Source organism: Zeus faber (genome assembly GCF_960531495.2).
Source record: "Zeus faber genome assembly, chromosome: 7".
Lineage (NCBI taxonomy): Eukaryota > Metazoa > Chordata > Actinopteri > Zeiformes > Zeidae > Zeus > Zeus faber.
In genome coordinates, this window is record NC_137203.1 from 7765007 (window position 1) to 7790429 (window position 25423).

Genomic DNA, 25423 nt, shown 5'->3' on the forward strand with positions numbered 1-25423 from the left:
GTATGGAGCGCACATCACTTGAGGATAGTTTTCAACTATAGTTTTCAATGAAAATGCACTTGAATCTTCATATTACCATATTAGGTCGCATCACACAACATTTCATTATGACATGGCACACAATATTGTAATTCCAGCACGGTGCAATATGACTGGAAGATGATAAACAATAACATGGATTAATCTCCCAACATGATAAATCACATCAAAAATGTCAGCCAAAAAAAAGGCCGTTGTTACCGTGGGGGTTGTGTGTGTCAGTTGATGAGGTAAAATAAAATAATTGAATGCATTTTAGAAGAGAGCTGTCAAAAAACAAAAACTGAACCGAACCGAACTTCCTCCCAGCAGGGCGGGCTTTGGCCTGACAAAGCCGCTCAAGATGAACATGGTGAAGAGGATCATGGGGCGTCCGCGGCAGGAGGAGTGCAGCCCGCAGGACAACGCGCTCGGCCTCATGCACCTCCGCCGCCTCTTCTCCGAGCTGTGCCATCCCCCGCGCCACATGACCCAGAAGGAGCAGGAGGAGAAGCTCTACATGATGCTGCCCGTCTTCAACAGGGTGAGCGCCGCAGGGACCCGGGGTCGAGGGACGCGTCGACACTGTTTTTCCGCTGTTTTTTTTTTTTTTTTTTTTTTTTTAACCGACTCCAAATCCCAAACGGAGGCCTCCGGTCACATCAGTAATTGGCAGTGGTGGAGGAAGTAATCAGATAGTCGCAGAATTACTCGAGCAAAAGTGAAAATATCGCATTAACATTTCTACTTAATGCAGCCACTGCATATGGGTGCTTATAAATCTCCTCATTACAACTGAAAAAAAAACAGTAGTAAAGGTCTAACTTATAAACATAGTAAACTACTGAATCATTGATGAGCTTTATTAAATCAGTAGTTTCATAGATCAAGTCCCTCATTGTGAGATGCATATATATATGTGACCCACCGCAGCAAAACCCGCGTTGTCGCGCATTTCTAAAATCTCCAGGAGCCCCCAAATAAGTTGAAAAAACCCTTTCTAGATGGAAAATTAGATTTTCCTTTGTGTGTGAATGTGTGTTTTTTTTTTTTTTTTAATGTCTCAACGTATTTTCAAAACCGAGTTTGATTTATAAATAGTAGAAAAATGTTAAACCGTGGAGTGAAATATTCCCGTTAGATTACATTGAGAAACACAGTTCACTTTCCGAGACGGTGAACGATCGATCGATCATCTCCTTGAAAGCGAGCGTCCAGGTGAAGATCATTCCTCCATATTCCATGTGATGTGAAGTCACAATGTGAAACCGTTTTGATAGAGTTCCATCTTTTAAATCTTGCGTGTTTTATACACACACCTGGATTCACTGTTGTGTAAAGCGGCGAAATGCGCGAATAAGAAAAGCTGGCGTCACTTCCGTAAACAAGACGTTTGCCGCACCCTCGTCATTAACAAGCCATAGCTTTAAAAATATTTGCTTGATTCGCACAAGTGACTTCTTGATTTGATACTTCCCTTTAAATGGCGTGAAAAAAAAACAAACACCAAAAGTACCTAAAATCTGCGTTTGGACACACACACATACACACACACACACACACACACACACACACACACACACACACACACACACATATAATCTTTTTTTTTTTTTTAACTAGTGGAGAAAAACGTCAAAACTCATTGAACTGAATGTAATATACTTAAGGAAGTACAGATACTGTAGCGTGTAGCGATAACCAAAATCAAAATAACATCAAATTATCGATATTGTGATATTTGATTTTCTCTATGATTGAGAGTCTCAATCAAAGCCGCCTGAGTTACTCTGTCTGCCAGTACTTTGAGTTTCGGACGCAGAACTGAGCCTGAAAACATGGCACAATGGCGCACGCCTAATTCGGAGGTATCCCAATAATGCACCGCTGCCCTTAGCCGCTTGGACAGGCTGCGTTCGGTTGTGGACGTCGGAGTGGTTCGCCGAGGGTCTCTTGACTCGTCGACTAATTAGCCGCCGCCCACCACGATTCCCTCCCCGTTCGCATAATTGATTTCACAATTGCCACTGAGAGCGCTCTCACTGCAAGCGTCTCACTTCAGCTCAGACGGATGAAGAGCGGCATGATGGCACTTAGAGGATGTCACAAGATATGATAAGATGTGTCAAGCCCTTTGACACATGCTGACATGCTGCCCTTTGACTGGTTGACAAGTAGGAACCTGTGTATTTGCTTGCGTACATTTTCATATACATGGAACTTTCCTTGGTGTGTTGCTATACATATAGACAGGTAGCATTAAAGGTTTATACCCAGTCAATGGTATTGACTGGGTATAAATATAGTTGAGGTGTTACTGTACAGGACAGTAATAGTATGAACTTGTAGAAGTCCAATTTAAATAATGAAATCGTATTGTTCTGTGATTTTATTAGTTCTTGAAATAAACGTTAAATCTGCAGACATTATTTATTTTGCGAGAAAAAAAAGTTGTCATTGCCAGGATTTAAGTCCTTACACCGAGCCTTTTTCCATTTAAATGGCTGGTATTTTCTAATCTCCCATCCATTCTTTATAGATTGTAAGAATTTGTGTGTGTGTGTGTGTGTGTGTGTGTGTGTGTGTGTGTGTGTGTGTGTGTGTGTGTGTGTGTGTGTGTGTGTGTGTGTGTGTGTGTGTGTGTGTGTGTGTGTGTCTGTGTGTCTGTGTGTGCGTGCGTGCGCATGCACTGCAGGTATTTGGAAGCGCTCCCCCCAGCACCATGACAGAGAAGTTCTCGGACCTCCTGCAGTTCACCACCCAGGTGTCGCGCCTGATGGTGACCGAGATCCGGCGCAGGGCCTCCAACAAGTCCACAGGTGTGACCTCTGAGCTCCGGGGGCCCGCGGGGCCATAGATTTACAGGCGCTGGTTGAAAACTGAATCCAAATTTGGTCCTGTGCGTTCACCCTTAAAAGCTGTCCGTCAAAAATGTTCCAACTCAATGGGGAAAATGGTTTAAGTCTTAAAATAACATTAACATCCTCTCTTCAGAAATTAGAAGTTCACGGTTAAGACTTGTAATGTGATACGGGAAAGAAAATGGTCAGAAACTGGTGCGTGCGTGCGTGCGTGCGTGCGTGCGTGCGTGCGTGCGTGCGTGCGTGCGCGGGCGTAAGACTCAGATCTGTCTCAATACGATCCCAATCGCTCATCTCACGATTCAGTCACGCGTGTTTTATTGGGGCTACTCTTTCCAAAATCCTTGAGAAAATAACGAGATGGTGTGCCTGCACGATGGCGGGGGCAAAGGAAGCGGCAAGTGGGCGAGTGTGGACTTCTGAAGCGCAGGAGCGACTGGTGGAATAGTGACTCATGAGGGTCTGATTAGTGTAGAACGTCAGCGCCGCAAGTTCTCCCCGCAAACGGCTGCAGCGGCGAGCGGCGCGGCATCCGTGTGTATTTTTTGGTGTCAAAATATCCCAAGATGTTTCGCCTCTCGCGGGGAGGTACCCAGCGAGTACAACCGCCGCGTCCCCCTCAGACGCGGCGGTTGCTAAGCGTGTGCGCAGGGGAGACCCCAAGATCCGGACATTTCAGTCGTTGAATGTGCGCTGCGCATTGTCTCTACATGACTGACGCCAAAAAAAGTCACGCAATGTGGCCCCAGCATTAGTCTAGGATTACCTAGAGAGGCATTTATTTTAATTCCGGTTGAATTAAAGAAGCATTAGTTTAGTCCTGATTTAGATGAAACCCCCGTCTGGGAAGTCTTGAAACGTCGGCCCCGTTGGATGCAGGTACCACAGTGGGGAGCTGGAGCGGCGAGCTCAGTGCTCGGCTCCTAACGTGACAGTTAGAGGTCGTCCTCCACTCCAGGACCTCCTCAAGGCTTTCACATCAGTTTGACTAACGCAGTCCTCCCCACACACACACACACACACACACACACACACACACACACACACACACTGAGACATACAGTAGTGCGTTATGGATGTTGTCAGCTCCTTTCTCCTCCGTCTCCATCGCTCATCCCTTACATCTCTCTTCATGACTTTCACTTCTTCGTCTCCCCCCCCCCGCCCCTATCTCTCTTTTCTCTCGTCGCTCTCTTCCCCCTGCTTCCCTCGCCCGTCTCTCTGAGGCTCTCTTTCACTCTTTGCTTGCTCCCTCTCTTTCCGTCTGTTTTCCTCTACTCCTCCTGCTCTCTTGCGCGCTCTCGTCGCTTTCTCCCTCTCTCGCTCGCGCTCTCTCTCTCTCTCACTCTCTCTCTCTTTCCTTCTCTCTCTTTCTCTGTCTGTTTCTTTTGTGTATTTGCTATCTCTTTTCCCCTCGGAGCTTTTTAAATCTCATTGTCTGTCACATAAACAAAAAAATGCGCACACACACAGACACACACACACTCACACACACACAAACCAGTCATCTGAGCTTATTCACTCGGTGTGAGTAATTGAACGTTGTGTTTGTTTCAACAGCCCATCTGTGGACAGTGACTTATATGTTATGCTCTGCGTGTGTGTGTGTGTGTGTGTGTGTGTGTGTGTGTGTGTGTGTGTGTGTGTGTGTGTGTGTGTGTGCGTGCGCGTGTGCATGCGTGTGCGCGTGCGCCCTCTCTCTCCAGAGGCGGCCAGTCGAGCCATCGTCCAGTTCCTGGAGGTGAATCAGAGTGAGGAGGCGAGTCGAGGCTGGATGCTGCTCACCATCATAAACCTGCTGGCCTCGTCTGGACAGGTTGGTGCCGCCGACGTTCACTCCTGTTCCAAACCGTGTGCATAGCGAGAGGCAGAACTCAGACCATAGAAGTGCCTCTTTTGACGCTCCCTGCTTCGGTCGCTGCGCATCACTACCTACACTGCAAAATCACCCCAGCAAGGGATAAGTGCTACCGTACCCCCCCTCCCGCCGCAGATAAGTGCCCATGCAAATAATTAAGAGTGTAGGTAGTCATTTCCAAGGATGTGGACCGAGTGGATCATTAGTGAGCAATCCCATAAGCATTTTAGCTTTAGCATCTGTAGAAAGTGAAGAGATTTGCCTTGACATTTGAAGTTTTAAGTCACTTTCCACCACTGCTCAACTACATGACATCATATCTTATATCTGTGCAAAATGCAAAGCGCCGTGAACACGACCCATTAGGAGGGACTGGCTCACAATTCAAATTATAATGATAGATTTTTATGGATAATACCATTACACCAGTGTGTTGCACTTTTACTCGTCTACTGTTACTGTGCTGGTTTAAAAAAAACAAATAAATATGCTCTACCAGGCAACATGAGAATGTCACTGTGTGTCTGTATCTTCCTCCATACATGCGTGCGTGTTGTACATGTGTTTGTGTTTGGTTTCCACCGTCTCCTCCATACGTTGTCCCGGCGGTACACCTCCGTAGAAAAAGAAAAGGAAGAAAAAAAGAAAAGCGGAGGAAAATGTGGAAGAGATTCATCAGCCTCTCAGTTTGACCCAGTTCCTCTTTTCTTTTGATCTGGCGCCGGGCTCCGCCTCTATCCAGCCTGGTGGTGTGAAGAGACACTTATTTTGTCTTTATATATCTTGGTTATTATAAAGACCAATGCCGTGACTCACTCTGGGTACGTGTTCATTTACAGTAACGCTGTGAGGTGTGATATTGACGACGCTCTGGGTTTGGGATTTTCAGTAATTTAATTTAATTTATTCGCTGCGCTGTTTGAGCAAAGTCAGATCTGAAACATGAAACTGTCGCTGAGTTTCAAAAATGAAAAGGAACGAAACTTGCCTACGATGCTGTCAGTTTCAGGTATCGGAGCGAGTTTAGTCTATTTTATATTCATATAACCTTTTGAAAGAGGATGAGAACGGTGTGAACCGGCTTCAACAGTGATGCACCATGATTCATATTGTTAAAAAAAAACAACACGCTACAAACAGATTTATGGCAATATTAGCCCCAGTGGTTTTTGCGTGTCAAGAATACTGCGGAGTGTGTGTAGGTGTGTGTTTGTAGATGTTTGTGTATGTGTCATAAACACTAATGAGGCACACAATGCTTTTATAATACTGCACATTAACATTCTCTCTCTCTCGCTCTGTATATTTATGTGTGTGTGTGTGTGTGTGTGTGTGTGTGTGTGTGTGTGTGTGTGTGTGTGTGTGTGTGTGTGTGTGTGTGTGTGTGTGTGTGTGTGTGTGTGTGTGTATATATATATATATACATACATACATACATACATACATACACACACACACACACACACACACACACACACACACACACACACACATATGTGTATATATACTTACTATATATGTGTCTGTTGTTTGAGGGCATGCGTGTAAGCTATATTGATGTAGCTATGGGTTCGTGTTTCATGGGGCTGAATCATCTCAACGTTCCGCTTTGTTTTTTAGTCGTCTCTCCTCCACTTATTGATCAACACTGACATGGCAAAACAAAAACAAAAGGTGTGTTTCTATGAGACACACTGTATAATGTGCTGATACCTGCAGGCACGCTGAGTTCCAACTGAAGGCTGCACCTCCAAACGATCTCTAAGCAGAAGGACTTAAAGTACTCACTAACCGGATTACAACTCTACTTCTGTCTCTAAGTGATTCGAAAGAAATAATCAATAACCACTTTGCTCTCTCTCTCTCTCTCTCTGTCCCCCACCCCCATCCCAACAGAAAACGGTGGATTGCATGACGACCATGTCGGTTCCGTCCACGCTGGTCAAGTGTCTCTACCTGTTCTTTGATCTGCCCCACATGACCGAGCCCCCCGGGGGTCCCGCTCCCCCTCCTCCGCCCCCTCCCCCGGCCCCACACACCCAGGAGAAGACCCCCGTCCCGGGGCAAACCCAGCCGGAGGTGCCCCTGGCGGACCGCAGGGCTCTGCTGCAGAAAGTCTTTGTGCAGGTACACAGCATGACACAGCGCAGCAGTGAATTGCATCACAATAATCTAGAAGTATGGAAGTCTGTCAGAAATACGCGTGATCGCAATTAAACCTTCGTTATTTATCATTCTATAGAAATAGGTTGTTATATAATATTCTATTACATTTTGTTTTATATTCTGAAAACTGCCGGTGGCTTGAGACCCCTCCTTTATCATATGTGTTCTCTAATCTTCAGTCGCTAGAAAGACTATAAAGTCATATATCAGTGTTCCAGTTTGAACGACGGGTTGTTGAGGAATTTAGATAAATGTAAGCAGAAGTAAACAGCGTGGGTTTCACAAGCATTGGAATGACAAACAAAGATTGTGAATCAGGCCAAAATGACACCTGCAGCCCACCATGCCTGTCTGGGACTTTAAATGTGAAACAATTAATATTTGTGTGAAAATTTGGTATCTTTCTAAAATAACTAGATGATTCTTTCTTGCTATGTTGACAAAGTCCATCCATTGACTCGTTTTACTTATTCCTTTGTTTTCACCAGCTCTTGATCGACTAGTGGTCCCTCTAGTGGTCAAACATCAGACCTTGTCAGTGAGTCTTATTTTTCCTCCCCCCGCGCTCGCAGATCCTGGTGAAGCTGTGTAGCTTTGTGTCTCCCGCTGAGGAGTTGGCGCAGAAAGACGACCTGCAGCTGCTGTTCAGCGCCATCACCTCCTGGTGTCCGCCGCACAACCTGCCCTGGAGGAGGAGCGCAGGGGAGGTGCTGACCACCATCTCCCGCCACGGGCTCAGCGTCAACGTGGTCAAATACATCCACGGTACACGATCTACACATTCTTTTGGTTACGGCGGCGTGTTACCAAAGCCGGTTTCCGACGGGTGTTGCGATATGTTACCAAATCCAATTACAGGTTCTGCATTTCTAAACATGAGGCCGAGCAGCTGCTTCCCCTCTTAAGCCGTGATGATAAAATTATACACAAGCTGATTCGTTTTACATTGAAATTGCCCTGATTCGGTGGGAAACTCTACGAGCATCTTTTGAATGGATAAACAAAAACAACAAAAAACATTTTTGTTTCACTATTGATTTGGAAGCCATTGGAGCGGCGTTGCCAAACAATTACAAAAATCCTCACCCTCGGAATTGGATTTTTAACTATCGGAGCAAAACTCCCTCACATTTCCCCACCTCAGATGTTCCTGAGCAAAAGCATTTCAGTTTTGTGATTGACTTGTGTGTGTGTGTGTGTGTATTTGTGCATTTGAGGTTTGTGTAAGGTTGGTTGAAGTATTTGTGTGTGCATGAATGTGGCATAATCAGTAAGCCGCTGTGGTCTTAATGGACATTTTTCTTTTTTTATCTATTCGCGTGCACCAGATGCTCTCCTGCTGTTTGGGGACAAATTACCCACCATGCAGCACTTCATTAAAGCATTATTTCTCAGCGCTGTTTCACCGGTAATGACTTCTCGGCCACGCTTTGTAGAACAGTCTCCAGCGAAAGTTGACATTTAATTAAAAAATGGTCTTTATCAAAAACCAAAGAGTTTATCAAAATACTAGGTTTGTAGGTTTGTCCGAGTTTGTATAAACCAACCCAGGGTTTTATATTCAGCAAAAAAGGAATAAAATGTGAAATGTGGGCACTCATTCTGATAGACATGAATAATGAGGAATAATGAGCGCTGCAGACGGCCCCCTCTTCCTTTCTGCTTGGACAACTTCACACCCTAATTTCCACAGTGAGTCCAGTGCCCCTCCGCTCCACTCCATCAATAAAAGCAATTTGGGGCTCGAGTCAAGGAAAACGTCAATTGTTTGGACTTCACTGATGTTGCATGTCCTGCACATTTACGCTGTACAATGTAGATCCAGAATAATTAACACATTATTTTAAAAACATGAACACAATTCTTTGATACCATTCAGTACTATGTGCTGGGTTCTATCACTTCAACTGTATTATCTATTACTTTATACCTGTATTTTACTATTCAATTAAAATTAAATGCCATCTCATCTAATGCAATTTACTTCAATAATATATAATAATACAATGCAATAATAATGCTTATTTATCATTAAGAGATAAAAAATACCCCCAAAAAATTTACCATCTGGCCTTTTTCCCCTTCCACTGTAAAAGGTACGATTGTCCAAACGCTTGATCTCCCAGGTGCATTTTGCTTGGCAGCAGAGATCTAGAGTTGTGATTCTCACCTTTTTTCACGTCACGGACCCTCGACTTGACACACACGCAGTCTAAGCCCCCAAGAGTTAGTCTCTGGGACCCAGATCTGAGGAGATTTTCACACGATTGTTTATTGTTGGGCGTGATGTGAAACTAGGATCCAAACAGGATCCATCGTTATTGTACATTCTCTGATGGTGCTAACGTCATGTAACTTAAATGAACGGTGACGTTCAACCGTTAGTCGTTTTGCTGGGGACCCCCTGGAACCTCTGGAAGGAACGCCAGGGTGGAGAACCAGCTGATCTCGGGGAGCAGGCTGCAGAGTGTTCATCTCTCCGTCCGTCCCACAGAAAAGGAATGCCTGTCCACGTGCGTCCAGAACATGCAGCAGTCGGACGACCTGTCTCCGCTGGAGATCGTGGAGATGTTCGCCGGCCTCTCCTGCTTCCTGAAGGACTCAAGCGACGTCTCGCAGACGCTGCTGGACGACTTCCGCATGTGCCAGGGCTACACCTTCCTGTGCGACCTCCTGCTCAGGTACGAACCCCGTCCGTCTCCACAGCAACTAACCGTTGCCTTGAGTTCGGTCTGAGGTCATCCTCAAAACGTGATGTTGATGCAAAAAAAATTAAACCGCTTTTTATTTACATTTTTTTACGGCCCGACACTAACTTTTAGAAGTGGTTGCCAAGTTAAAGCAGCACTATGTAACTTTTGGTATTTGGCATTTATCGCCCCTACAGTTTCCGAGTGCAGTTGCACTTTTACATCATTGTCGTAAAACTCAGTGTCTGTAATTTATTTTACTGGACAAATTAATTTTACTACAATATTAATTTGAACCTTATCGGTCACGTTTCAATAACAGTCTATGTAACAACAACAAATATCATGTATAGCTGGGTTACACCTTGCATGGACCTCGCTGCTTCAGCGAGCACTCATTCCACGGCTCCCCCGGAGCTGGGGAGAGAAGGCGCAGGGATCGGCCCACTGCTACCGGTGCAGGTGCCAGATGTGCTTGGCCTGGCGGATCGGCTCGCACCAGCAAGTCAGAGGGTGAAACAAACCCTGTGGGGCAATGAAAGTGAGCGTGCCGGCTGACGATTGAGTGCCGTGCGCACCACTGGCCCGTTTCATCTAAGCTGTCGGGGAGGTGGAGCGGCTATTTTTTGTATGAGTATTATTATTGGACATTTTAACCCGCAAGTTTATAATTTATTTTATTATTATTAAATTTTTTTTGTAACGTTTACCAGGCAAAAAAGGGTAAAAACTGGAACCAAATATCAAGGAAGTGATAGTAGCATGGTGTTACTGGGCAACCGTCATTTTCAAGACCTGATTTTCACAAATTGGTAATTTAAGATAAACGAGGATAGCAGGGTGTGTTAATATTATGATGATAATATAGTATTTTATCAGTCATTTACTATTTTAGTTACCCTGCATGCCTCTGTGTTTCCAGAGTGGAGCAGGCCAAGGAGGAGGAGTCCAAAGACGCATTGAAGGACCTGGTGAACCTGATCACCTGCCTCACCACCTACGGTGTGACGGAGCTCAAACCGGCCGGCTTGACCACCGGAGCTCCCTTCCTGCTGCCGGGCTTTGTGCTCCCGCAGCCTTCTGGGAAAGGTGGGTCCCCGGTTCCACTCTGGATTCGTCCTTTGTTAGCACAAAGCACAGAGCAGGGCAAAAATGAAAAATATATTTTTATGATATTTCTATGGAATTTAACCCATAATTTAACTCATAATTTTATATATATATAAAGAATGTAGCAGGCGTTCATGACAGTGATATGTGGTAATGCAAATATAGTGGGGAAAAAAAAAACATGGTGTGGCTATTTAAACTTTCTTTCCTTCATATTATTTTATATTTCTTGTTAGATTAAAGGTCCATGCCAGTAATTTAATTGAAGTTATTTTTCAATTTATATTGAGTACAAAGTCAGTACAAGAGTGAGAAACTTTCGTTAAATGAGTTCAATGTTCCTTTGGGTTGGGATTTTACTACAAAAGCCTTTCCCAGTATTTTTTGCTTATAAGATATTTTAATGTTCTCTGTGGCACATCCTGATGAAATCCCAGATTCCACATTCCTTCATTCTCATTCTGACGTGTTTAACTTTCAGACTGTTTGGAGAATAATTGAGGAGGAGAGCTGGGTGTTGAATTCACTACAGGACGGGTGGTGTACAGTGTGATGTCCTCATCTTGCCTTTCACTGTTTAGCAGAGACTCTGCTTGGTAGAGTGGATTACAATGTCCAATTGGAGGATGTTTGCACCATAGTTTTATTTACCGGTTGAATGATGCGTTTGCTAATCAGATTTATTTTACAGGTAACTTTATTTTTTACCATAAATATATTATTTTTATACTTGTTATTATTGCTTTACTTCTTTCAAATCACTGGATTGTCGGATGTGTGCATGTTCATCTCACTCTTTTTATTTTTAATGCTTGCCCGTTTTGTTGACAGTTTGTGTTCTAGTGAGGGTGCAAATGTTGACTTAAAAGAGGAAGAGAGACAGACTGTGTTGTCCCAGAAGTGAACACACACTCCAATTAACAAGAAATCCAGACAGGCGTGGAATAACAATAGGGATCCATGTGTATTTAGTGTGCGTGTGTGTGTGTGTGTGCGCGTGCGCGTGCGCGTGCGTGTGCGCGTCTGTGTTTTTTGTTTTGCTGCACCCCACTTCAAATGCGTTTGGTTTCTCCAACGTCTCGCCAAAAGTGCTTTCCGAGGGAGGCTGCAGGCGACAGGCTCGGCTCCGCGGTTCTGAGTTGATCTGAGGGAAGAAACGTCGTGAAAGGGAACGACTCCCAGACGCACGCATGCTCGGCGCTTCTTCGTGTTCTCTACTCGTTTTCAGCAGATTTGGGGAGAAAGGTTGAGGAACCCTTAACCAACCCAAATTAAGTTTTTTGTTTTTTTCCCCCTACCTAGTCTCAATAAGCAACGTCACGTATTAATGCCATGTTAAAAATCAGATCAACATCACATGTCATCGGCATTTGATATGACATTACATCTTTTTAGCAGCATAACAATTGGAATGTTGGATTCCCTCTGTTCGTCACAGACTAGAGGTAGAGTGGAGGTAGAGTGAAGGTAAAGTGAAGGTAGACTAGAGGTAGAGTAGAGGTAGAGTGAAGTTTGACTCGAGGTAGAGTTGATGGTAGAGTGAACGGTACAGTAGAGGTAGAGTGGAAGTAGACTAGAGGTAGAGTGGATGGTAGAGGTAGACTACAGGTAGAGGTAGAGTGGAGGTAGCTAGAGGTAGAGTGGAGGTAGCTAGAGGTAGAGTAGAGGTAGAATGGATGGTAGAGTAGAGGTAGAGGTAGAGTGGATGGTAGAGGTAGACTACAGGCGGAGGTAGAGTGGAGGTAGCTAGAGGTAGAAGTAGAATGGATGGTAGAGTAGAGTGGATGGTAGAGGTAGAGTGGATGGTAAAGTAGAGGTAGAGTGGACGGTGCAGGTAGAGTAACGGTAGAGTAGAGGTAGAGGGGACGCCCTAATCTGTTATTTCCTAGTTCAGGGATTTAATGTTTTTCTCTGATGTCATCGAGGATTCCCTCGGTGTCACCATGATATAAACGTCAAAAATAATCTATTCATTTTTTTCCAAACCAATGATGTTTGGCCAATCTTCAGAGGTTCCGATTATTTGTTACGAGCATCAATTATGTTAAACAAAAGGGGATTGAGGCGTTATGACCAGGAGAGGCGATTCTCAGCTTCTCACCCATGTTGCCAGGCGATCAGCAAGTGTTCACTAGAAGCTCCCCTGGTTTAAGTACAGTCCTTTACTGTTGTTCAGCTGCTCCACCAGAGAATTCATGGCTCGAAGGCCTTGCTCGGGCCGTTCCTCCACTTTTGATTAAGACTTCCAGTCCGGCGCCCCGGAGCCGTCACCTGCTCTTGGATGCGGTTGGGTCAAAGCCTTCCAGCAAGCGGTGGATGATTCCCTGTGAAGGCCTTGATGCGGCGGCCAGGCACCGGCATCTCCCTTTCGCATCTTAATCCCAGAGATGGCTTTGGCTTTGACGCCCAGCCGAGTCCGGTGGGCTTAGCGTGTTGACAGAAACCATGGCAACGCCTCTGCCTCCCACGCCGCTGCCAACGGCAGCCGCCTGCATATAAATAGCCCGTGATTCTGGGTCCGCTGACCTTCTGCTGCACCACTGCTTCCCCCTGGGGACCGAGGAGCCCAATCCAAAGATATTTTTTACAGTAATTATTTGTATTGTTGTGGTGCAGAATGTTTGGGTGGGACGGAGCGCGGGACAGATTTGGATGTCAGGCCTCGTAGCAGTCTGTCGGCTTGAAGACTTGATTTGCTGATTCCTGAGTGTCCGTGTACTGGGTAGTACGTTGGAGGGACATAAAGCTGCAGCACAGGAAGTGATGCGGTTTATCTACTGCAGATACCACGGTGGCAGAAACTGGGGGTTCTGCTGCTGCAGCTACCAGTGCAGGAAGAGGGTCTTCTGAAGATCAAAAAGAAAATATAATGAACAGCTTTCAAAAGCACAACTATTTATGTGTTTAACCGATAAAATAATGTGTAAGATCGATGGAATGAGTTCAAAGACCTTTTACACATAACAACACATGGGAACTGCAGAGTGTTTATGTTTTTGCTACTTGCTTGAACTGCAGTAACTATAACATAACCTAACAGAGATAAAATAAATGGCCGCCTTCCTACCCCACACACACACACACACACACACACACGCACACGCACACATACACACACACACACACACACACACGCACACGCACAGGGAGAAATACACACCAGGGAAAAACAAATTTTTGCTTGCTTATGACAGCTCCAGCTGTGTGCAAAGCCATTACCATTGTGGTGTGAGGGCACACTTACATGCCTAATTAGCTGCTCTATCCACTAAACTGCTGTGTGTGTGTGTGTGTGTGTGTGTGTGTGTGTGTGTGTGTGTGTGTGTGTGTGTGTGTGTGTGTGTGTGTGTGTGTGTGTGTGTGTGTGTGTGTGTGTGTGTGTGTGTGTGTGTGTGTGTGGAGCGCTTGGAGCTGCACTTCCAAAGTGGAGGTTGCAGCACCTCTGTCAGGCTGTGTCTGTGTGTAATAACAGGGCTGGAAACGCTGGAACTTCCCTTTGTATGAACGTCCCTTCTTCTGTCTGCCTGTCTTTATGTCATATTATCTTCACGTTGTTTATGTCGGTCTCTCTGACTGCCCGCTCTACTGTCTTTCTGGATTTAGGGGGGCTCTCTGTCTTCCATCCCTCCATTCAGTCTGTCTGTCTGTCTGTCTCGCTGTCTGCCTTCCTGCCCACATTATAGACTTGGACTTTTTAGACCATTAGAGCACAGTGAATGACACATGCAGACCTGCCAACCTGCACGCATTTTGTGTACCAACCACGCAGTTCATGGTCAAAATACGCAGGTACGAAATGCCAGCTGAAACTACGCAAAAAAATAATAATTTATATATATATATATGATTGTAATTTAATGACGGAAAACAATAAATCAATCAATACAAAACAATACCGTTCATTTATTGGGTAAAAGCCCTCCCCTCCCTCTCCTCTCACTCAACTTCCACTGAGCGCAGCTGTACTTTATCATCCACCCGCGCTGCACTGCTGAGGTAAAATGGGAAGTGGGGGGGTAATAAGCACAAACATGTGACCGCAATGTTGACATATAAAACGTTGGTTACAGAGATGCACCGATCGATCGGCCCGTTTTCAGCTCGATCGGCCATGACTGGTGACCGGCCGATCAGATATATTTTCAGGTTCTGTGCCGTTCAAATGTAGACGCCCGATACCCCGCTCATGTACTCGTAAAAATGTTCCCATACTCAAACCCGATATGAACGTAACGTAATGTGACGTAGGTGCATAGTTGACGCGCGAAAAAGAGAGTGAGAGAAACAAAATGTCGGCTGTTTGGAGGTACTTCAAGATAAACAACGATTGGATGAATAATTTAGTGCCTGACAATATTCTAAATTGTGCAGGCTGTGTATCCACCGCTGTCACTAGAGCGGAGCGTCTGCTCTGGTTGTTCCTGGTGCACGAGCGCCGATCGTGATGAAAGGTTTGACTCTATTTTGAGACTGGGTTCTTGACGAGTCACTCAGTAAAATGAGTCGTTAGATTTGATTCAGTTGTTTAAATGCACGGTGAGTTCTCGTGAACGAGAGTGAGAAGAGTCGGGCATTTATTATTTGTACTTTTTTTTTTTTGCAATGATTGAAATGTATTTTGGTATGCCAAGTACCATATAAATAATACAGTTTTCACACGGTAAAAATGGGCGATTGACACCTTTCCCCTTGCCACGAGAAATGCCATTTTTTTTTCTGACGCATTACGTTCAACGTCATCAACACACCGGAAAAAGGGCGTGGCATGCTTCCAGTGTGATTGGTAATGCAACAGTCGAGGGGACAGCAACTTAAACAAACAACGACATAAAACTGTAAAACTTGGAAAAAAGTATTTTTAGCCGTTCAAAAGAATCGGATCGTTCTCGAACGACCCAACACTACAGTAGAGGCAGCGTGGATCGGCCTGGGGCGGTGCTGGTGTGACTGGGAGACCGGCGGGGAGCGTGGGGGTTCTCCACTCACAACATTTCATGGCCCCCCGTGCGGGGAAAAAGTCAATCACTTCTGATTTTGATTTTGGATTCTAAATCGGATATGAATGATGGAATAATACACCGCTATTCCTGTCTATTGACGTGCCAGCGTCTAGAACTCCAACGCGCGGCGCATCGCACAGGTAAAGGGGCCAACATTTGGGGAGGCTGATTAAAACTGGGGTCTATTGCCGGGTCATTTGACCATTTGACTGAGACCCGGGGTTTTCCTTTCCCACTTGTGACAACTGCCGGATGTTAGCGGGTGTTACTGATTTTTTGCTACAATGAAAAAGGGGTATAATAGAAAGTTATATTTGCACTTAAAAGTGAGACTTTTATTTGAGATTTCAACTGGACATTTCCATGTTAGTTATATGTTGTGTCCAGTTACAGGTGGCATTATACTTAAACTTGGTGACAGTCTATTCTATTTTAATGGAACTCGGTGACTGTTCCATGTTCTATTATTGTTCCATAGTGAATAATGAGCAAGAATAAACACACAGTGTCCAACTCAGCAATCCTCCCATTGTGGTAACTGATTACAGTCTAGTCTGTATGTGCAGCTGTTCTGTTACATGAGTGTGATCAGATCATGTGATGTATTTGTCATTGACGTTCAGTAGATATACCCATGAACATACAATTCAATTTAAATCAGAATCGGTCAGATTTTTTTTTTTTTTTTAATCGGAAATAGGAATCAGCCAAGAAAATTGCAATCGGTGCATCTCTAGTTGGTAAACATGTTCAGTAACTTTACAAGATGATGCATTTCAAAGTGTATATCCTAATAAGATAAATTAGTATATATAGTTAGCGGTAGTATCTCGCATACGATGTGATTATCCTCGTTAAGAGACGGCTACGGTGTGAATAACTGATGGAGTCATTTAGCTGCAGCAACTCAAACACCACAGAGACTCCCTGTCACTCTGTTGTGGTGCTCTAAATATTTACGGGTATTATTTAAGCTTAGCAGGTCTGCACATGTTTTCTTCATTAATCATCTAACATGCCCTCAGGCGTCAAAAAAAAACAGAAAATCAAGTCTCTAGTCTCTAATATCTGACATCTTTCCTGTGTCTCTGGGTGCTGGATTATTATATCGGGGGATATTCTCCCGTACATCTACGCTAGTGAAGCCCGGTATCACGGGCGTCGCCGTCGGTCCCTAACCGCCTTCCGCTTCCGTCCAGGCCACACGGTGCGGAACATCCAGGCCTTCTCGGTGCTGCAGAGCGCCTTCCTGCGGGCCAAGACCAGCCGCCTGGCGCGCTCGCTGCTGGACGCCGTGGGCAGCGTGTACTCAGCCGACCCGGCCAACTACTTCATCCTGGAGGCGCAGCACACGCTGTCGCAGTTCGCCGAGCGCGTGGCCAAGCTGCCCGAGGCGCAGGCCAAGTACTTCGAGCTGCTGGAGTTCGTGGTGTTCAGCCTCAACTACGTGCCGTGCAAGGAGCTGTTCAGCGTCAGCGTCCTGCTCAAGTCCAGCACGTCGCACGCCTGCAGCGCCACCGCCGTGCGCACGCTGCTCAAGCTGGCGCGCCACGACCCCGTGTTCGGCGACGTGCTGCGGGAGGTGGGGCTGCTGGAGGTGCTGGTCAACCTGCTGCACAAGTACGCCGCGCTGCTCAAGGACCCGGCGGTGCAACAGGGCGGCCCCACCTCGCACGACAACGACCAAGGTGGGTGGCGGCGTCGCGGGGGGATGAGTCATTGGAACAGCTTTGGAAAATTCCCTCCAATTTGCAAAACCTATATGTATATCGTTAGGTTTTCTCAAATAAGTAATGAGGAAGTAAAGTGTACATTTTAATTTGAGAAAACCCAAAACTTGCTGTTTTAACGATTCATAGTTTAATCTTTTTTTCAAGTTTATCCAATCCCACATTTATTTCTAAGCGCTTACTGATTGTTGTGTGCATATTGTGATTGTTATCAATGATATCAATGATATCAGTGATATCAGGGCTTGACAATAAGGGTTCTGCAGTTGCCCAACCGTGGTTGACGATGTTGCGGTCTGGTTGCATCGTAGTCAATCAGCATCTCTTTAGAAATTGGACCGATTGATCTATCTATCGATCTTCCCGTCTTGGCAACCGACGGCACGGCACGGCAACTCGGCAACCACTAAAAGTTAGCGTCTAAAAGCGGATGTTGGGCCCCCTGGTGGATATTTTATTAATGGGGTTTGGAAAGTTGTAGTTTGTCGTTCAGTCGTATGACGCTACGCTTCATAAAAAAAAAAAAAAAAGACTCCCCTCCTCTCCCCCATTCCTCCCGCTCACATCCACCCCCCTCTCTCCAGCAGAGGAACAGAAGCAGTTGGCCTGGCTGGTCATGGAGACTCTAACTGTGCTGCTACAAGGCTCCAACACCAACGCAGGTAAACACCGACCTCCCATACCTAATATTATAATAAATATAATATTAAAATATAATTTGATGACATTTTTGCCATGACTATTGGTGCTTTCATAAGAAATTCACACGCAAGAGAGACATTCATTGGTGATGTGTTTATTATGACCGTAGGTGTTGATTAGCTAGAACAGTCTAATGTGATGCATCCTGAAACACAACATTTAACGAGATCACAATGTTGGGATAGTTTAAATCTCTCTCTCTCTCTCTCTCCCGCTCTCTCTCTCTCCGTCCCCTTCCTCCCTCTCTTCCTCCCCCCTGCCTCCCAGGCCTGTTCAGGGAGTTTGGGGGTGCTCGCTGTGTGCACAACATCGTGAAGTACCGTCAGTGCAGGGAGCACGCTCTGCTGATCATCCAGCAGCTGGTCCTGTCCCCCAGCGGGGACGACGACATGGGGACGCTGCTGGGCCTCATGCACTCTGCTCCCTGCACCGAGCTGCAGCTCAAGACCGACATACTGAGGGTGAGGGCGAGCGCACGCGCACATGCACGCACATGCACGCACATGCACGCACGCACGCACGCACGCACGCACGCACGCACGCACGCACATTTACAGGCACACTAACATTCAGAAATGCACACAGAGACACACATGCTCGTAAAACCCTTGGCAGCAGAGTGACATAAGGAGAAGCGTGCACACACACACACACACACACACACACACACACACACACATATAAACACACACTTTCAGCCAAATTGCTCTCAGAAGTGACTTATTGCCAGTGAGAGGTTGTACTTTCACACTCACTCAGAGAAAAACACACCCATCAGACACTCCAATAAATTACTATATTGCTGTTGGGGCGATAAGAACATACACACAGAAGCGCACACACACACACACACACACACACACACACACACACACACACACACACACACACACACACACACATTCAGTTAAGCACACACAAAACACTCCAGTAAACGACAAGAGTGAAGAGTGGCATTTCGCAAATGAGGGGATGCAAAAGAGAACAAACACACACACACTCACTCGCACATATTCACACAGAGTGCATTCCCGCTCATTTAAAAGGCAATGGTGGATAATTGCGTTTCTAAATTTCTCTCTCTCTCTCTCATCCCTCCTGAAACCTCGGCTGGATTTATCTGTCAGCGTAGCTTTCCTATTTCTCTAATCGGGGCTTTTAATTATCACCCCACAAAAACTCAGGAGGCCCCAAACAACTGGGAGAGCCGAGGAATGGGGTGTAGGAGCTTAACGACATCTGCTCATTTTCCTCTAATAAGATTTTCTTTCTCAATTGAATCGGCGACTAATTGGCTCTTTGCTCACGACGTGTGGCTGGCGTATCCAGAGCAGAGGAGGGCTAAGCACAGATCCTACCGGGTCCTCGAGGTGCTTGAAGTGTTTGGAGTTCACCCTCAGAAATTCAGTGGAATACCTTGAAAATAGCCCCATTGTGCAGAAGTGCTTGGAAGGTCCTTGAAAAAAACACGATCATTGAAAACCTGTGACATCCCCCCCCCGTGGTTTTATTGCTCAAATCGTAACGTGATAACATTTTTCCAGAATGACTTTTATGACATTGATTGTGCCAGGGAAATCTGGCAAATAATTTCCTAAATATAATATATTATAAAAATAATATCCTGCATATAATTAATTATAAATAATTTATATTTATTTATATAACAACTAATTTATTTATTTATTGGTTAATTTATAAATGAATAAATAATGATTAAGTTAATTCAAATTTATATGATATACTTATATAAATAGTAGAAAGTTTGACTGAGATTACATTATATTTTAATTAATAAATATCACATTGCAAATGTGTTGCATGTTTTGCATGAAGTCCTTGAACATTTGAATACAGTGCTTAAAAAAGTACTTGAAGGTCCTTGAATTTCATTTTGTAATGCCAGAATAAACCCCGGCTAAATATCCTGTCGCCAGATTGCATGAGTACCGTAGCAGTGATGTGGGGTCCACCTGCGTGTTGTTATCCAGAGGAGGAAGTGGTGCGGGGTGATGAATCACCGCTGTTTTAACGACCTGCTAATTTCATTTCTCTCAGCAGGTTTATTATCTCTGTGCGCTGGACGCTTTTACTTGTTGTGGATTCATCTCCGCCGCGAGCTTCCTTCCTCGCACTTCCTGGAAGCGTGGGGGGGGGGGGGGGATGTTCTCGCTATTTTTAGCTCCCCGGCGTTGGCTGTAAAACTCAGTTTGCTCATAATGAGTCGTTTTTATTACTTTATCGTTCCTTTGATTTAGACTGGGTTGATTTGCACTGTTTTGCCGTTTTCATTGAATATCTTTGCGTTGGTTTGTGTTCTGAGGTCTTCTAGGATTGGAGGGTTTTAGCCTTTTTCTCTGGAATTTTGGCCAAGTCGCCGAAAAGGTTAAAGGAATGTATTCTGTGCTATTTCCCACTCCTTATCCGAACCTGAAATGTGAATTTCAATGATAAAAAAAAAAAAACCCAAATAATCTCCCCTCGCCTCCTCTCTCCTCTTCCTCTCTTCTCTCTTCTGCTCTCCTCTCAACTCATGTCTCATCATCCCCTCCCCCCCCTCCGCTCATTCCTCCTCCTCTCCGCCTTCCTCACCTGCTCTCCCTTCTCCTCCCCTCCTGTCCCCCCACCCTTTCCTCTCTTCCCCTCCTCCTCTCTCCTCTCCTTCCCTCCTGTCCTTTCCCCTCTCTATCCTCTCCTCCTCTCTCCTCTGCTTTCTCCTCCTGTCTTCCTCTTTTGCTCACCTCCTTCCTCTTCCTCATCCTCTCCTTTCTCCTCCCCTCCTCTCCTCACTCTATCCTCTCCTCCTCTCTCCTCTGCCGTTCCTTCTCCTCCCCTCATTTCTCCTCCTTTCTTCCTCTGTCGCTCCTCCTTCCTCTTCCTCATTCTCTCCCTTCTCCCCTCCTGTCCCGCCCTCCTTTCCTCTCTTCCCCTCCTCCTTTCTCCTCTCCTCCATCCTCTCCTCCTCTCTCCTCTGCTGTCCCCCCCATTTCTCCTCCTCTCCTCCTTCCTCTTCCTCATCCTCTCCTTTCTCCTTCCCTCCTCTCCTCACTCTATCCTCTCCTCCTCTCTCCTCTGCCGTTCTTTCTCCTCCCCTCATTTCGCCTCCTTTCTTCCTCTGTCGCTCCTCCTTCCTCTCCCTTCTCCCCTCCTGTCCTCCCCTTCTTTCCTCTTTTCCCCTCCTCCTCTCTCCTCTCCTCCATCCTCTCCTCCTCTCTCCTCTGCTGCCCCCCCCATTTCTCCTCCTCTCCTCCTTCCTCTTCCTCATCCTCTCCTTTCTCCTGTCCTCCCCCCCTTTCCCCTCTCTATCCTCTCCTCCTCTCTCCTCTGCTCTTTCTCCTCCTTTCTTTCTCTGTTGCTCTCCTCCTTCCTCTTCCTCATCCTCTCCTTTCCCCTCCCCTCCTGTCCTCCCCTCCTTTCCGCTCTTCCCCTCCTCCTCTCTCCTCTCCTCCATCCTCTCCTCCTCTCTCCTCTGCTGCCCCCCCCCCATTTCTCCTCCTCTCCTCCTTCTTCTTCCTCATCCTCTCCTTTCTCCTGTCCTCCCCCCCTCTCCCCTCTCTATCTCCTCCTTCTCTCTCCTCTGCCATTCTTTCTCCTCCCCTCATTTCTCCTCCTTTCTTCCTCTATCTCGCCTCCTTCCCCCCCCCCCCTCTCCCAGGCCCTGTTAGCAGTATTGAGGGAGAGCCACCGGACTCGCACGGTCTTCAGGAAGGTGGGTGGCTTCGTGTACGTCACGTCGCTGCTGGTGGCCATGGAGCGCTCGCTGTGCCAGCCGCCGCGTCACGGCTGGGAGCGGGCCAATCAGAACCAGGTGTTCGAGCTGCTGCTCACCGTCTTCTGCACGCTGACGGCCGCCATGCGCTACGAGCCGGCCAACTCGCACTTCTTCCGCACCGAGATCCAGTACGAGAAGCTGGCCGACGCCGTCAGGTGAGTGGACGGCGGGGGCGGGGAATATGCGACTTCATTTTTCAGCTTTCCCGACGCGTCGTTTGGCCTTCATGAATTGAAGGTTGGCAGTAATCCAACACAAGGATGATTAAATGTCCTCAAATTGAAAAAGGAAAATTGCTCACTCCCTTTCTGCCAAACTAAGATCATATATAATTATAAATAGAATATAATCCAATATAATATCAGAGTATATCTCTTTTTAGAATGCTCTTTTTAGCTTTTTGTATTTCTATTCTAAAATGACTTTCACACTATATACTCTATATATACAGTATATACTATATATACACTATATACAGTACACTATATACTCTATATACTATATACACTATACAGTATATACTATATATACACTATATACACTTTATATACTATATATACTAATTACACTATATACAGTACACTATATACACTATATATACTATATACACTATATACATTGTATACACTATATATACTATCTACACTATATACACTATATATATTACAGTATATTCACTATATACGTCTTATCTCATCACGGTTCTCAGTCTCGTTCCTGCAGAATGTTAGTATTCAATACACTAGCGTTCATAATTGCTACGCCTCCTTACCGTGAATTAACTCTATATACACTATATGCTGAATACTATATATACCAGCCACGCCACCTTACCGTGAATTAACTCTATATACACTATATATACTATATGCCAGCCACACCACCTTACCATGAATTAACACTATATACACAAAATATACTATATAAACCAGCTGCGGCCCCTTACCGTGAATTAACTCTGTATATACTATATATACCAGCCACGCCCCCTTACTGTGAATTAACTCTATATACACTATATATACTATATATACCAGCTGCGGCCCCTTAGCGTGAAATAACACGTGTCCTCACTTATCGACCAATTCACTTAAAGACCTGGTCCCAGTAACGGAACTCGGTTGTTAAGTGAGGAGTACCTGTATCTATCTATGTATCTCACCTGTCTATCTTATCTTTCCAAGTATACAGTTTTAAGATTTATTTTTTGGTGTTTGGCGGCTTGAAAAAGAAAGGGCACGGTTTCATCCAAATTGTATTGATTTGTAGGAACCCTAAGCTGCTGACAAGTTTAAAACCCGACCCCAACAGAATGTAGTTGAATGGCCCTGCTTTATGTATCTGAGAATAATACAAAAATCCCCAAGATCCGTCAGAATTTTATAGAGAAAATGTCAGCCTTTTTTTCTGCTTCTACACATCAAAGCACGTTGGATGTAGTTTAATAGAAGGGAAATGTATAAATAATCCAAATCCAATCCAAGTCTGTCAAGTATCGGAGCTCTGTGTCGACCGATATCTAAAGCCCCCCTCCCGGCCCACCAGGCTGCTGGGCTGCTTCTCGGACACTAAGAAGCTGGGGCCCACGGGCGTGTTCCCCTCCAACGCTCAGCCCTTCCAGAGGCTCCTGGAGGAGGAAGCCGCCCCGGGGGGCTGCGCCGGGGAGACGGTCTGCCCCACGCTCAAACACTGCAGCAAGCTGTTCATCTACCTGCACAAGATGGCCACCGACTCCTTCGACAGGTCGGTCACCTCCAGGAGGTCGCTGTGCGCGCCCCGGTTTGGGAAGTGAAATGAGTGACGTTATGAGTTCGCTGACTGTCGAAAGGAAACGTTTGAGCTGAGAGGAATGTGTGCGTGCGTGCGTGCGTGCGTGCGTACGTACAGCGTTAGTGACTGGCGTGAACATGTGGTGCAATGGCGGTACTGTTCTTTTCCTTCTCGCTGTAGCTTAGCTCTGTCACTTCCTACTAACCACTTGTTTCCTCTCTCTCTCTCTCTCTCTTTCTCTGTTTCCTGTTCCTCTAACTCTTTGGGGCTGTCTGGTTCTGCATCCTGGGGTCACGACCTTCTGCACTTCTGTGTGTGTGTGTGTGTGTGTGTGTGTGTGTGTGTGTGTGTGTGTGTGTGTGTGTGTGTGTGTGTGTGTGTGTGTGTGTGTGTGTGTGTGTGTGTGTGTGTGTGTGCGTGCCGCCACAGTCGGGCGGAGCAGCTCCCTCCATGTTTGTCTCAGGAATCGTCGCTGCCGTCCCCCTGGGGGACCCCAGCTCTCAGCAGGAAGAGGTAGCTCCTTCTCTCTGCCCCTTGTTCTTCCTCCACTTTCATCCCTCTCTTTAACCCCACGCTCACTCCATTCACACCCCAAGCGACAAACCCTAAATAAATATGGATAGCAGTTGATCATTTGATTGATTCACTGAAATGTATTTTTTTGCGGTGTGGGAGGTCCCGGACAGAGCAGCCGAGTGGCTCTGGGTCAGAGTTCAGATCACTTTCCTCCGTCGTTCTTCTTGTCCTCTTCCATCCTCCTCCACCTTCCTTTACTTCTTTGGAAAGTGCTGTGAAAGCAGTTCTCTCATTGTGTTCATTGGCTCTTTTTTCTAATTGTTTTTATCTTTCTACCTATAATTGCCTGGAGGTATGACTCGCCGATAATTCAGTACATTTAGTAAAAAATAGCCATATGTTGATATGCAGTCCTGAAGTCCCACGGCGATTAGGAAGTACAACTACTTTCTCAGGTTACGAGATCTACAAAGATATTTGATGGAGTTTTATTCTGAAATTGGACTTTTGATCAGATATAGGGGATTGTGAATGAATTAATGAAGCAGGTTTTTTGGGGGATTTGTATCAGTGTTCTGTAGAAGTGGTCCTTAAACAAATCCCTGCAAGAAACGGAGATCCTCCTCCTGCCAGCCGCCTCCCGGGCAGAATGTAAATAATTATGTTAATATGTTTCTATTAAACCGGCCGAGCCCACGATGCTGCGTGAAACGGATACGGCGTGAAAGCTCAAACAGAGGACGGTGGGCTTTACGAACCGAACTGGTCGCTTTACGAAGCGACAGTCGTACGTGTGAAAACGAAAGTCGATGAGGACGATTTTGAAATAGCGTCTCCAATTAAAAAAAACAAACAAAAAAAAAACAGCTCGGCCCGTGAATCGACTTCGTCCGCTGAATATTGCGATTGCGATAGGCGTCGCCTCGGATGCCCCCCCCCCCCCTCCATCTGCATAATGTCCTTTTCAGCGGTTACCGGGTGTCAAACTCCGGGGCGGCGTGCAAAATGAGATGCTGATACCCGGGATTACTCAACCTGAACGAGAAGGAAGGATTCATACGGACGCCGCCCTGGATTTTAATAAGCAGCGAGCGTGGGAAGAGCAGGGAAGGTGTGTGTGTGTGTGTGTGTGTGTGTGTGTGTGTGTGTGTGTGTGTGTGTGTGTGTGTGTGTGTGTGTGTGTGTGTGTGTGTGTGTGTGTGTGTGTGTGTGTGTGTGTGTGTGTGTGTG

The 25423-nt window shown here is 45.8% G+C and overlaps 1 protein-coding gene across 1 annotated transcript in view; it reads left to right on the plus strand.

Moving 5' to 3' along the window:
• Nucleotides 1-382: 382 nt before the first annotated feature.
• Nucleotides 383-25423, plus strand: part of wdfy3 (WD repeat and FYVE domain containing 3) — a gene marked incomplete at its 5' end in the record, with an annotated part of 81720 nt that continues 56679 nt past the window's right edge. Inside the window, 13 exon segments of the mRNA XM_080003783.1 lie at nucleotides 383-562; nucleotides 2714-2837; nucleotides 4586-4695; nucleotides 6634-6864; nucleotides 7476-7668; nucleotides 9398-9584; nucleotides 10516-10682; nucleotides 16903-17391; nucleotides 18018-18095; nucleotides 18403-18596; nucleotides 21791-22062; nucleotides 23453-23650; nucleotides 24107-24190. Coding sequence (XP_079859909.1) covers nucleotides 383-562; nucleotides 2714-2837; nucleotides 4586-4695; nucleotides 6634-6864; nucleotides 7476-7668; nucleotides 9398-9584; nucleotides 10516-10682; nucleotides 16903-17391; nucleotides 18018-18095; nucleotides 18403-18596; nucleotides 21791-22062; nucleotides 23453-23650; nucleotides 24107-24190 — 2507 coding nt within the window.